This window comes from Hemitrygon akajei, chromosome 3 (genome assembly GCF_048418815.1).
Source record: "Hemitrygon akajei chromosome 3, sHemAka1.3, whole genome shotgun sequence".
Lineage (NCBI taxonomy): Eukaryota > Metazoa > Chordata > Chondrichthyes > Myliobatiformes > Dasyatidae > Hemitrygon > Hemitrygon akajei.
This window is the reverse complement of record NC_133126.1, coordinates 118,498,977-118,511,823: the sequence shown is the minus strand read 5'-3', so window position 1 is coordinate 118,511,823 and position 12,847 is coordinate 118,498,977. Positions and strand designations below refer to the sequence as shown.

General features: G+C 43.5%; 1 protein-coding gene across 2 annotated transcripts in view; it reads left to right on the top strand.

The window, feature by feature from the left end:
- Positions 1-12,847, top strand: part of sned1 (sushi, nidogen and EGF-like domains 1) — a 147,675-nt gene that overhangs the window by 101,462 nt on the left and 33,366 nt on the right. For both annotated transcript variants that reach the window (XM_073040661.1, XM_073040662.1), the window contains exons 15-19: positions 2,815-2,988; positions 4,509-4,622; positions 5,200-5,313; positions 9,904-10,197; positions 11,793-11,976. In XM_073040661.1, coding sequence (XP_072896762.1) covers positions 2,815-2,988; positions 4,509-4,622; positions 5,200-5,313; positions 9,904-10,197; positions 11,793-11,976 — 880 coding nt within the window. The remainder of the gene's footprint in view (positions 1-2,814; positions 2,989-4,508; positions 4,623-5,199; positions 5,314-9,903; positions 10,198-11,792; positions 11,977-12,847) is intronic.

Genomic DNA, 12,847 nt, shown 5'->3' with positions numbered 1-12,847 from the left:
AGAACAAAATAAAGCATCTGTTCTTATACTTCTTTCCAGTTCATCCCTATCTGGCTACTGACGAATAATAACAATAATTTATTACATATATTACAAGCATACCCATCTTGCAGTCGTTAATAAGGTATGAGAAAATGAGTTTATGCATAGATGATAAGACAGCTCTGGGTTATTCCATAATGTTTACCAGACACACTATTCTCTGAGGCAGGTCAACGGCCCTTGAATTCAGTGACCCTGTGTAACCAACTCAAATTGACTCACTACCTATAATTAGTAGCCTAAGTAGTCATCTCTGTTCCATAGAAATGGAATGTGGTCAAGCCCCATAATACAGCCATTTTCTCTCTTTTGTGACTGCTGTCCATTTTGTAACATGTCCATTTGTACATTTCCACATCTCCTTTTGTAATGCTGCTTTCTCCCTTCCATTTCTAATATTCTGAAATTCTGGTCAATAGGTTTTGCTTCTATGATGACTCCAATGTTTGCAAGTGTGCTAAACCCACTTCTACCACTTCAAATGCTTTGGGGATAAAACCAGAATTGACAAGACTCTATTTGTTATTGATGTGTTGACCTGGAAATCTTGTTTGATTACCAGACCACAGTGTATCCGAGGTGCTTCAATTCCAGGAAACAAAATTCCCTCGCAAGTTGCTGAAGATTGCTCTGAACCCTCCTCTTTCATAATGCAATGATTACTCCCATGGTAATTTGATTGGCACACCCTTCTCTATGATTTTACTGCCTTTGTTTTGTTTGTTGTCAGGCCATGAACCAGTCCTGGTCATTGTCTGCTCCAGTTTAGTTTCATTTGCTTGTGCTGCTAATCTTCACATTTCCTCCTGCCCGCGACCTGCATTAAACATTCATTATACCCCATGGCTCATGAAGATTGTAAGTGTAGCTACTACCAAATGGTCTTTACAGAATTGTCTACTGCCTTTTTGATGATAGCCCTCGCTGCAGGTTTGGCTAAGAGCTGTTGACCCAAACTGAGAAAATGGCATCAAGGATGGTATGTAACTATGGCTTGAATGAACAGAATTGTCGAGTCATAGAAAGATACATACAATGGAAGTAGGCCCTTTGCCCAGAGTCCATGCTGACTATTACGTACACATTTATATTCTGAGTATATGATTGGGGTCTTCTGCTGCTGTAGCCCATCCACTTCAAGGTTCGACATGCCGTGCATTCAGAGATGCTCTTCGGCACGCCAGTGTTGTAATGCGTGGTTATCTGAGTTAGTGTTGCCTTCCTGTCAGTTTGAACCAGTCTGACCATTCTACTCTGACCTCTCTCATTAACAAGGTGTTTTTACCCATGGAACTGCTGCTCACTCGATGTTTTGTTTTGTTTTTTCACACAATTCTTTGTAAACTCTAGAGACCGTTGTGCATGAAAATCCCAGGAGGTCATCGGTTTCTGATATGTTCAAGCCACCCCATCTGGCACCAACAATCATTCCACAGTCAAAGCCATTTAGATCACATTTCTTCCCCATTCTGATGTTTGTTCTCAACAACATCTGAATGTCTTGACCATGTTTGCATGCTATTTGTATTAACAAGCGGGTGTACAGGTTACCTAGTAAAGTGGCAACTGAGTGTATTCCACTCCTATCCTAACCCATACTATTAGCTTCAAATTCCCACCAACTCTCTCAACGCTCCCATTCAAGATTCTGCCACTCATCTACATGCACAGGGCAATTTACTGTGAATGCTCATCCTATTGACCTGCACGTCTTTAGGAGGATACTGATGCAGTCAGAGGGAGAATGTGCAAACTCTACCAATTCGGTACCAGAGATCAGGACTCAACCTATATCACTAAATCTGTGATGAAACAGCTCTATTAATGGTGCCACAGTGCATGCCCTAAATAACTTAAAGGGTAATAATTTTCCCATCCTCACTCCCAAGTGAAGTCCATTTTCCTCCAGCTAAATGCAAGGGAGTATAAGTTATCATTTTCAGTTTGTGATGTGAATTCTACACCATTTTCAGCATCTCCATTACCTTCCCCGTACACTCCTCCCCTTCTCCTTTCCTTCTTACCCATCCCTTATTTATTTAGTTTTTCCCCCCTCCCTCTTCTTTTTCTCTCTCTGCCCATCATTCTGCCTGTTCTCCATCTCCCTCTGGTGCTCCCCCCACCCTTTCTTTCTCCCTAGGCCTCCCGTCCCATGATCCTTTCCCTTCGCCAGTTCTGTATCCCTTTTCCCAATCACCTTTCCAGCTCTTAGCTTCATCCCACCCCCTCCGGTCTTCTCCTATCATTTCGCATTTCCCCCTCCCCCCATTACTTTCAAATCTCTTACTATCTTTTCTTTCAGTTAGTCCTGATGAAGGGTCTCGGCCCGAAACGTCGACAGTGCTTCTCCCTATAGATGCTGCCTGGCCTGCTGCGTTCCACCAGCATTTTGTGTGTGTTGCTTGAATTTCCAGCATTTGCAGATTTCCTCGTGTTCCCCGAACACTGTTCCAGTTTGTTACTTTGGCAACCGATTTCACCCTGAAATGGATTCACTACAGACGGCTGTTTTCCTTGGCAATCTCAACTAGTTCTTATTCTCCTAACACCTCAAAAAATTATATCCTTACCTTACCCACCAGATACTACAGGGCTGTCTCTCCGCCCTCCCCACCATTCCCTTCCCCCATACCCCTCTTGACGATTTTACAGTCCCATCCCTGAATTGAATAATTATTATTATTTGTATTAAGCTGATTTTGTGAGAAACTCAGTTCATTAATAGAACCCCATTTTATCAGTGTTCTGCCTCAAAATATGTTGTTTCTGCAGAAGTGGACTGTGGAATCCCCAGTGAAGTGAAGCATGCTGAGCTCCTCATTTCTTCCACCAAATATGGCGCAGTCGCTCAGTACGTTTGTGAAGCAGGATTCACAGTGCAGCCCAGTACAGGGGAGAGTACCTGCCAACTGGATGGAAGATGGAGTGAAGCACCGATCTGTGAGGGTGAGTGTTCTAGCCATGGGGGGACTCCTACAGAAAATATATTCAGGTTTCAGAGGATTAAACAGAGTAAGTTACAAGTTGCAGTTAAATATAGAGCAATGGATAAAAGGGCAAAAATTCAATAGGTCTGCAAGAGCGAAATGGACATTTCAGATCAAAATCTTTCACCTGGATCGAAATAGCACAGAGGAAATGGCCAATTCTCTTCTTTTGCTCTTTCAGTTCAGACGAAGGATCTCAACCACAAATATTGACTGCTGATTTCCAGCTACAGATGCTCCCTTGACCCACTAAGAGCTTCCAGAAGTTTGTCCATTGCTCCAGGTTCCAACATCTGCAGTTCCTTGTATCCCAATGGGTACTAGGGAGTTGGTTGGCAAAGGGAATTTGACTGAAGAGACTTGTGTGTGTGCAGAATAATGGTACTTGGAATTCACTCTTCTTGAGCTTTTCCCCTTCCCACTCCTGATTCCATGGAGATTTCAGCTCAAGTTGTTGCTTCGTCTGTGTAATCTGTTCTTAAACTCACATGACCATACTTGTCAACAGCTTTCTTACCTGAAGTGAATGTGTAGAATTCAACCAGCATGTTAACTATTATATACAGTACCTCAAATCTTCTACTTCTTAGAGTGTTTCTTGGGATCACTGATTCCACTCTGGTTTCGTGGCTTCTGGTGTGGCAGAAGGGGAAGGTAGTTCCTGCCAAGGGAGAAGGATTGGTAGTATATTAGGTGGTGTGTTCCATCCACCTCTTAATGTCTGGCATAGACAAGATGACCTATTATTTGTTGGGTTATCTTCGACTGTGTGGTGTTCCTGGTATTATTGGTCTATGGAAGTCTGCATGAAGTTACTGGATTTTGATGGGGGAGGGAGTGATGGGAGGGGAACAGAGATTGGTTTACACTTCACTCAGTTATCTGGGGTACATATGCATTGTTGGATTTTATTTAGCCACAGAGTATGGAAGATCCATGAGCCCTGAAAAATTTCAATGTCCCCATGAAGTTTATTGTGTGGCAAGGGCTTCTCACGTTTGTTTTGCAGTGTGTTCACATGTTGATTGTGTTGTTGCTCTTAAGATAAAAATGTACATTGGATGTCCTTGAGTCTGTACTTTGAGTGGATGCTATTGTGTTTTGTAAGGTGTCATTGAACAATGTAATATATTGGCTGTTTTTAATTTTTTGTTGTGTTGGTGCCAGTAAAATTGTTGGGTAATGGGTTGAATGAAAAGGTGTGCCTGTGAGTTTATGGCTCTATATATGCTGTATATATAGTGGTCTTGAGTTTATTGGATTGTGTGAGGTCCATTGCTCATTATATTGTGTGTGGTGTCCTCAAGTTTACTGGGTTCATTGATAACTGGTATCAGTTTGTATAGTGCACTTGTATAGTGTGTAGGTGGACAGTACCGAAATGCAGCAAGCATTCACTCTTTAGGCTACTTGGCTGAAATGCAACCAGAAAATCCAGAGATTATGAGGGTTGCTAATTGTCAAAATCATTTTCTACAGAAATCAATGAATGCTCCTCGCAGCCCTGTTTGAATGGTGGAACCTGCAAGGATGATATCAACAGTTTTGTGTGCGAGTGTCAGAAAGCATTTGCTGGAACATTTTGTGAGCTGGGTAAGTGATGGAACTGCAGGTGGAGGGCTGAAGAACAAGTCACTTCAAGGATGAACAAATCACATGAAGTTCTCCTTTGTAGTGTTTTAATAACTACTTGATATTTTATCCCACTTTAAAATGATGAAATAAATGAGATTCAAAGAAAGACCTCTCCATATTACTTCATCATGCATTTTTGGATGACTCAAGTCATAAGTTATATATGGAAAATAATTTCCCGCTACAATTTGAGATATTCCCAGGTCTAAAAAGCAGTTATATAGAAATTTCTTTCTTCACCTTATGAACCACAGTCTAAAAGGATGAGAAAGAATTAAACACCCGTTGCTTTGGAGTAAATTCTCATCCACATTTCTGAACGCAACATTCACAAGTATATTTTTGCATACTAAAATGAAATAGATTTATTAATAGAATTAAGAATCAATAGAATTACGAGTCGCTGCAGCTTTACCTATGACAATGATGTCCTATCTTACCTCCCACTATGCACTGAGAGATTGTACTGCAATCCCCTTGCTTGATGGCTCCAATGACCAGGCAGTGATGTTGCTCTTCTTTGTATTATCCCCAGCTGTGAATCCCTGCCGCCTCAACCCCTGTGGTGCCCGTGGTTTCTGTCGGAGTGTGAATGGGTCGTATGTCTGCACTTGTAAAGTTGGATACTCTGGCAAGCACTGTAACACAGGTAAGGAATGTGCCATTGACCTGTTCAAACCAGTGCAAGCAGAGTTAGAGAAAAATGACACCATTTGGCAGAATGTCAAGAGCAGCTGAGTTAAACTGCTGTAAATGTTCCAGGAGCAATTCTGTTCAATGTCTAAATGGTTTGTAATAAATTGAGGTTCCTGAGATCCATTCTCTGATGTCACACACTAATCACTCTAGAAGACAGGTAAAATAAAGGAAGTGAATCACGGGTCAGAGGTCACTGATGGAGTTAGACTTCAGGGAGGAGGAAAGGTGGAGTTGGGTATTCATTACCGGAGGGAGAACAGCTGAGTCAATGGGAGGTAACAAACTAGAGTCGCCTCTGGATTTGGCAGGTTGAGATAGTAAGGTAGCAGAGTGGGGGGGAAGGGTTTTAATCAATGTGGTTCTGGCAATGAAGGGACCAAGTGAATGAAGGACAAGCTTTTAACAATGAGTTACATCAGAGATGCCCACCCACTTGGATTCATCAAGCTTGTACTTCTTCCCTTCCTTCCCCCACCATCTTATTCTGGCATCTTCTCCCTTCCTTTATAATCCTGATGAAGGGTCTTGGACTAAATCTGTTTATTCCTTTCCATGGATGCTGCCTGGGCTGCTGAGTTTCTCCAGCATTTTGTATGTGTTACTCTGGATTTCCAGCATCTGCAGAATCTTTTGTGTTAACAATTAGTTTCTGACTGGGACTTTCTGGGTCCCAGCCTCTTTCAGCAGCTCTTAAGCAGGCCTTATGTTGTGTGAAAGTCTGCCTCTGTACGAGTGAGTGGATAGAAGTGGTGTTGTTTGCTATTGGACCCCACTGATCATGTCTAGGTACATCTGAACATGAACCAAGATGAACACTAGAGGTTCATCTGCAAATTCACCGCAGACACAATGAATTCAGGAACATGTTCGACATATTTTTCTCACAACACACACAAAATGCTGATGGAACACAGCAGGCCAGGCAGCATCTATAAGGAGAAGCACTGTTGACATTTCGGGCCGAGACCCTTCATAAGGACTAACTGAAAGGAGAGATAGTAAGAGATTTGAAAGTAGTGGGGGGAGGGGGAAATGTGAAATGATAGGAGAAGATCGGAGGAGGTGGGATGAAGCTAAGAGCTGGAAAGGTGATTGGCGAAAGTGATACCAAGCTGGAGAAGGGAAAGGATCATGGGACAGGAGGCCTCGGGAGAAAGGTGTGGGGTGGGGGAAGCACCAGAGGGAGATGGAGAACAGGCAAACAACTAAATTTGTCAGGGATGGGGTAAGAAGGGGAGGAGGGGCATTAACAGAAGTTAGAGAAGTCAATGTTCATGTCATCAGGTTGGAGGCTACCCAGCCGGTATATAAGGTGTTGTTCTTCCAACCTAAGTTTGGATTCATTTTGACAGTAGAGGAGGCCATGGATAGACATATCAGAATGGGAATGGGACGTGGAATTAAAATGTGTGGCCACTGGGAGATCCTGCTTTCTCCGGCAGACCGAGTGTAGGTGTTCAGCGAAATGGTCTCCCAGTCTGCGTTGGGTCTCACCAATATATAAAAGGCCACACCGGGAGCACCGGACGCAGTATACCATACCAGCCGACTCACAGGTGAAGTGTCGCCTCACCTGGAAGGACTGTCTGGGGCCCTGAATGGTGGTGAGGGAGGAAGTGTAAGGGCAGGTGTAGCACTTGTTCCGCTTACAAGGATAAGTGCCAGGAGGGAGATCGGTGGGAAGGGATGGGGTGGATGAGTGGACAAGGGAGTCACGTAGAGAGCGATCCCTGCGGAAAACAGAAAGGGGAGGGAGGGAAAGATGTGCTTGGTAGTGGGATCCTGTTGGAGGTGGTGGAAGTTACGGAGAATTATACATTGGACCTGGAGGCTGGTGGGCTGGTAGATGAGGACATGGGGAACCCTATCCCGAGTGGGATGGCGGGCGGATGGGGTGAGGGCAAATGTGCGGGAAATGGGAGAGATGCATTTGAGAGCAGAGTTGATGGTGGATGAAAGGAAGCCCCTTTGTTTAAAAAAGGAAGACATCTCCTTTGTCCTGGAATGAAAAGCCTCATCCTGAGAGCAGATGCAGCAGAGATGGAGGAATTGTGAGAAGGGGATAGCATTTTTGCAAGAGACAGGGTGGGACACTGCGTCCGGTGCTCCCAGTGTGGCCTTTTATATATTGGTGAGACCCGACGCAGACTGGGAGACCGTTTCGCTGAACACCTACGCTCGGTCCACCAGAGAAAGCAGGATCTCCCTGTGGCCACACATTTTAATTCCACGTCCCATGCCCATTCTGATATGTCTATCCATGGCCTCCTCTACTGTCAAAATGAATCCAAACTCAGGTTGGAGGAACAACACCTTATATACCGGCTGGGTAGCCTCCAACCTGATGGCATGAACATTGACTTCTCTAACTTCTGTTAATGCCCCTCCTCCCCTTCTTACCCCATCCCTGACATATTTAGTTGTTTGCCTGTTCTCCATCTCCCTCTGGTGCTTCCCCCACCCTCCTTTCTTTCTCCCAAGGCCTCCCGTCCCATGAATCTTTCCCTTCTCCAGCTCGGTATCACTTTTGCCAATCCCCTTTCCAGCTCTTAGCTTCATCCCACCCCCTCCGGTCTTCTCCTATCATTTCGCATTTCCCCCTCCCCCCCACTACTTTCAAATCTCTTACTATCTCTCCTTTCGGTTAGTCCTGATGAAGGGTCTCAGCCCGAAATGTCAACAGTGCTTCTCCTTATAGATGCTGCCTGGCCTGCTGTGTTCCACCAGCATTTTGTGTGTGTTGTTTGAATTTCCAGTATCTGCAGATTTCCTCGTGTTGACATATTTTTCTCTGCTGGATAGCAAACATAAGTATTATGACTGCAACGGGCTGTGGCAAGGCTGAGTGAATGAGCAAAATTTTGACAAATGGTGTTTAATATGGGAAATTGTGAGGTCAAGAGGAATCAGAAGGCTGATTATTATCAAAATAAAGAGACACTGAAACTGAGCAAAGTGCAGAGAGATCTATGTGTTCCAGTATATGAATCACTAAAGTATCACAATCAAGTGCACTGAGTGGTTAAGAGGGCAAATAGCATATTGTCCTTTCTTGCAAAGGGACTAGAATTTAGAAACAGGAAGGTTTATAATATAAAGGGTGTTAGTGAGAATGCACTTGGAATACTGTGTATAGTTTTGGTCCAAAGCAGATTCACCAGGCTAATTCAAGAACAAAGAAGAACAAAGAACAATACAGCACAGTACAGGCCATTCGGCCCACAATGTTGTGCTGACCCTTAAACCCTGCCCCCCCCCACATATAACTCTCCAGCTTAAATTCATGAGAAGATGCTTTCACTTGTAGAAGAATCTACAACAGGGGTTCCCAACCTGGGGTCCACAGACCCCTAGCTTAATGGTATCAGTCCAGGGCATAAAAAAGTTCGGGAACACCTGACATAGAAGAAGAGGACATGGATTCAAAACAAGAGGCTGGTACATAGATTGAGGTATGTAGAAATGCTTTTATATAGAAAATGGTGAACTTCTGAATTCCTTACATAGGGGAGATCAGAAATCCAGATCATTAGAAGTCAAGGTAGTTCAATTCTAGTACTGTCTGTAAGGAGTTTGTACTTTCTCCCCATGACTGTGTGGGCTTCCTCCCATAGTCCTAACCTGTATTGGTTAGTAGGATAATTGGAAATTGTAAACTCTGTTGTGTTAGACTGGTGATAAAGACAATAGGTGGGTTGCTCGGTGGGGGGGCTCATTGGGCCAGAAGGGCCTGTTCCATGCTCTATCTCTAAATAAAATAAATTGGCTACTTTAAATGGCCATTTAGTGTAGATAATGGCAAAAAGCATCAAGGGGGGTATTGGTGCTGATGGGCATGTGTGAGGGATGAAAAGCTGCAAAGGCACAGGGAAATCAGGAGAAAGAGAGTGGGACTGATGGAATTGTTCTCCTGGGAGCTGGAGTAGACCTGCTGGCTTCTTTGGATGCTGTTATCAGGTAAGAAAATACTGTGAACTTCTGCGTGGGATACAGTTCACAATAAAGAACATTGTACCTCAGCTATGGAATCAATGAGGAGCTATGGAAGGGTTTAAATATGTAGATACAGTCTAAAATGGGATAGATTGTAATTGTGTAAGGAGGTATAGTTGCCAAGAGCTGTTTATGGACATTCTTCGGGCAATCAGCTTGCTTAGTTTATGCAACCTGACATTTCTTGCATTACAGCAGAGTCTATGATTGGCCATGGAAGGAGAAATGAAGTGTGTATGGCCAGCCAAGGCCAGTTTGAAGGATCTGATGGAGTAGTTGCAAAAGTCAATGAGGTCTATGGTTAGTCTCTGATGGCATAAACCATGCCTGTGTGGTGTTGGAGGATTAAAGAGTGCGCTGATCCCATTACATGATGGAATGCATTGGACTGAGCAGACCTGGAGCACCAGTCTCCTTTGCTTGGGTGTCTTTCTCCCCTCTCTTTGGGAGTGGAACTGAAAGACACCATGGGTCATAGTGATGATGTAATAAGCTAACATTACAAATCAACAAGTGGTGCCAGTACTTGTTTCTTTTCATTTCCCAGAGCTCGCTCCACCTAGCAAACTGAAGGTGGAGAAATCAGAAGAAAGTGAGATTGAAATCTCATGGCAAGCTCCGGGAGCCGGCGGTACGCAGGACTTGATTGATGGTTTTGCAGTGACCTACATGTCATACAACGGGGAAATGCGTAAGACTGACTTTGTAGACAAGAGCAGGTCACGCCATCTGCTGAGACCACTATCACCGGGAAGACTTTACAACATCTCCATTTTCTCAGTGAAGCGTAACGTCAATCAAAATGACATCAGCAAGCCCGCTGTGCTCCACGTGTGGACAAGTATGATTATTCTGTACTCTGTTAACACACCTCAACTAAATCCCATCCGGTAACGTTGGTATCCAGGATAGAATCTCCAGAAAGCTCAAATGAAACTTGTTGTTATCTTTGTCCCTGTCTTGCCACATAGAGAAAGCTGGGGATGCTTTGCTGCTTGCTATTAGCTCTTTCTGTCTGCTTAATCCAAAATATCTTCTTTCATACTGGTCAAGCTATTCGCCATATAATGTACAAGGAAGTGGTCTCAGCACTGAACCCTGTGGAACACCACAACTCACTGGTGGCCGACCAGAAAAGGCCCCCTTTGTTTCCAACCTTTGCCTCCTACCGGTTACCCAATCTTCTGGCCATACTAGTATCTTTACTGTAACACCAGGTTGAGTAACTTGTGGAGGAGCCTCATGTACAGCACCTTGTCAAAGGCCTTCTGAAAATCCAAGTAAACGACATCCTCTGACTCTCCCTTGTCTATCTTGCCTGTTATTTCTTCAAAGAATTCCGATAGATTTGTCAGACTTAGTTTCCCCTTAAAGATATCAGCGAACTGTAGCCTATTTTATCATATGCCCCAAGTAACCTGAAACCTCATCCTTAATAATCGACTCCGCTATCTTCCTAACCACTGAAGTCAGGCTAACTGGCTTATAATTTCCTGTCTTTTGCCTCCCTCCCTTCTTAAAGAGTTGAGTGAGATTTGCAATTCTGTAGTCCTCCAGACCTATTCCTGAATCTAGTGATTCTTGAAAGATCACTACTAATGCTTCCATAATTTCTTTAGACACCTCGTTCAGAGCCAAGGGGTGTAGTCTTTCTGGTCCACGTTACTTATCTACCTTCAGACCTTTCAGCTCAAGCACCTTCTCCTTATTAATTGTGACTACACTCATTTCTGCCGACACTCTCCAATTTCCGGATTGCTGCTGCTGTCAGTTGCAGTTGGTTGATGCAAGATGCTTATTGCTTCTGTCTACCATTTCTTTGTTCCCCCATTACTGCCTCTCCAGCATCAGTTTTCAGCAATCTGATATCCACTCTTGCCTCACTTATACTTTTTATATATCTGAAAAATACTTCTGGTATCCTCTTTTATACTGTTGGCTCCCTTACCTTCATAATTCATCTTTTCTCTCCTTATTGCTTTTTTAGTTCTCTTCTGTTGGTTTTTAAAAGCTTCCCAATCCTCTATGAACAAACTCCCTCTTCCTCAAGTGGTGCTGTGAGATGTTACTCAACGTTACTCTGATGTTCTATTCCTATAATCTCTCAATTCCATTAATGTGTGAAACTAATTGCCCTTACTAATTATAAAGTGGGGGAGTCTGAACACAGACTTTAAACTCTGCCTGTTGTTCCCTCTCATTGGTCTGGGCTTCATACCTTGAACCAATTTAGGTTGGTCCATCCATCCATCTATCTGTTTCAGATGCTTGCTCACTCTGCTCTGTATCACCAGCTTTCTTCCTCCTATTCATGGCTCCATCACTATCCTTGGCCAAGTGGAGCAGAGAGACCTCCACTGTTGGCATGAGCTGAGGTCTGGTACTACTTGTCATGTAATGGCTTCAAGTAATGGATGTTTCTGTTGTTCGCTGTAGAACCTGGCCCTATTGGAAACTTGTCTGCAGTAAATGTCTCTGCCTCCAGTATATCCATCTCCTGGTTTTTGTACAGTCCGAAACAGGCAGCAGAAAGCACAATTCGATTATCCCTTAAGTCTTCTGACGTGGATGGAGATTCAACAGTTACACTGAGTTCCAATCTCACGAAGTACACCTTCAGGTAAGTCTTCTCCCCCTGCACCATTGACTGTGTTACATCCATCATTCTGTGAATAAGGGGGATATCCACTGTTGGAAATATTCCCCAAGCTGGGGCATTTGTCTGCAAACAGCACCGTCTACTAGCAGTTAAATTCGCTGCACCCTCAGAATCAACTTTATTTGGGTTGCATAGTTGGGGAGTTGGGACAACAGTTGGATGCTGCACTGATTCAATATCCTGGAGTTATCAAGATAGGAGAGGTTAACAGAACTCTGACAGAATTCTTATCGCTGCCCAGCAGTTCTTGCTGGAAATCTTGGTGCTGATGTCAAGCATGAACATATTAATTTTTGCAGTAACGTGGTCATGTCTGCAGTTTAGAAAAATGAGGGCTGATCTTCTCGAAACATAAAAGATCCAAAGAGGCACGATACTTTCATTTATGCAAGAACCTCGAAGAAAGGAAAATGATTACAAAGTAAGAGGGCAGTCATTTAAAACCAATATTTCCACTCAGATGGTGAGAAACTACAGAATTCTCTACCCTATCAGGTTATAGAGGCTGAATTTTTAGAAATTTTTGAAAGATGTAAGAAGAAGAGTTGAGACCAGGAGTAGATGAACCATCATCATAAAAAATAATGTGGCCGGCTTGATAGAACTCGATATATAAAATTATGAGAGGCATTGATAGGTTAGACAGAATCTTTCCTTCTAGGATGAATATGTCAAATGCTAGAAGGTATAGATTTAAGGTGAGAGGGGAAACGTTTTAAGGAGGTTTATGGGGCAAGTTCTTTCGCACTGAGAGTAGTAGGTGCCGAGATGGTGCTGCCAGGGGAGGTATTGAAAGCAGACACAGTAACAACATGCAAGAATCATTTAAAAA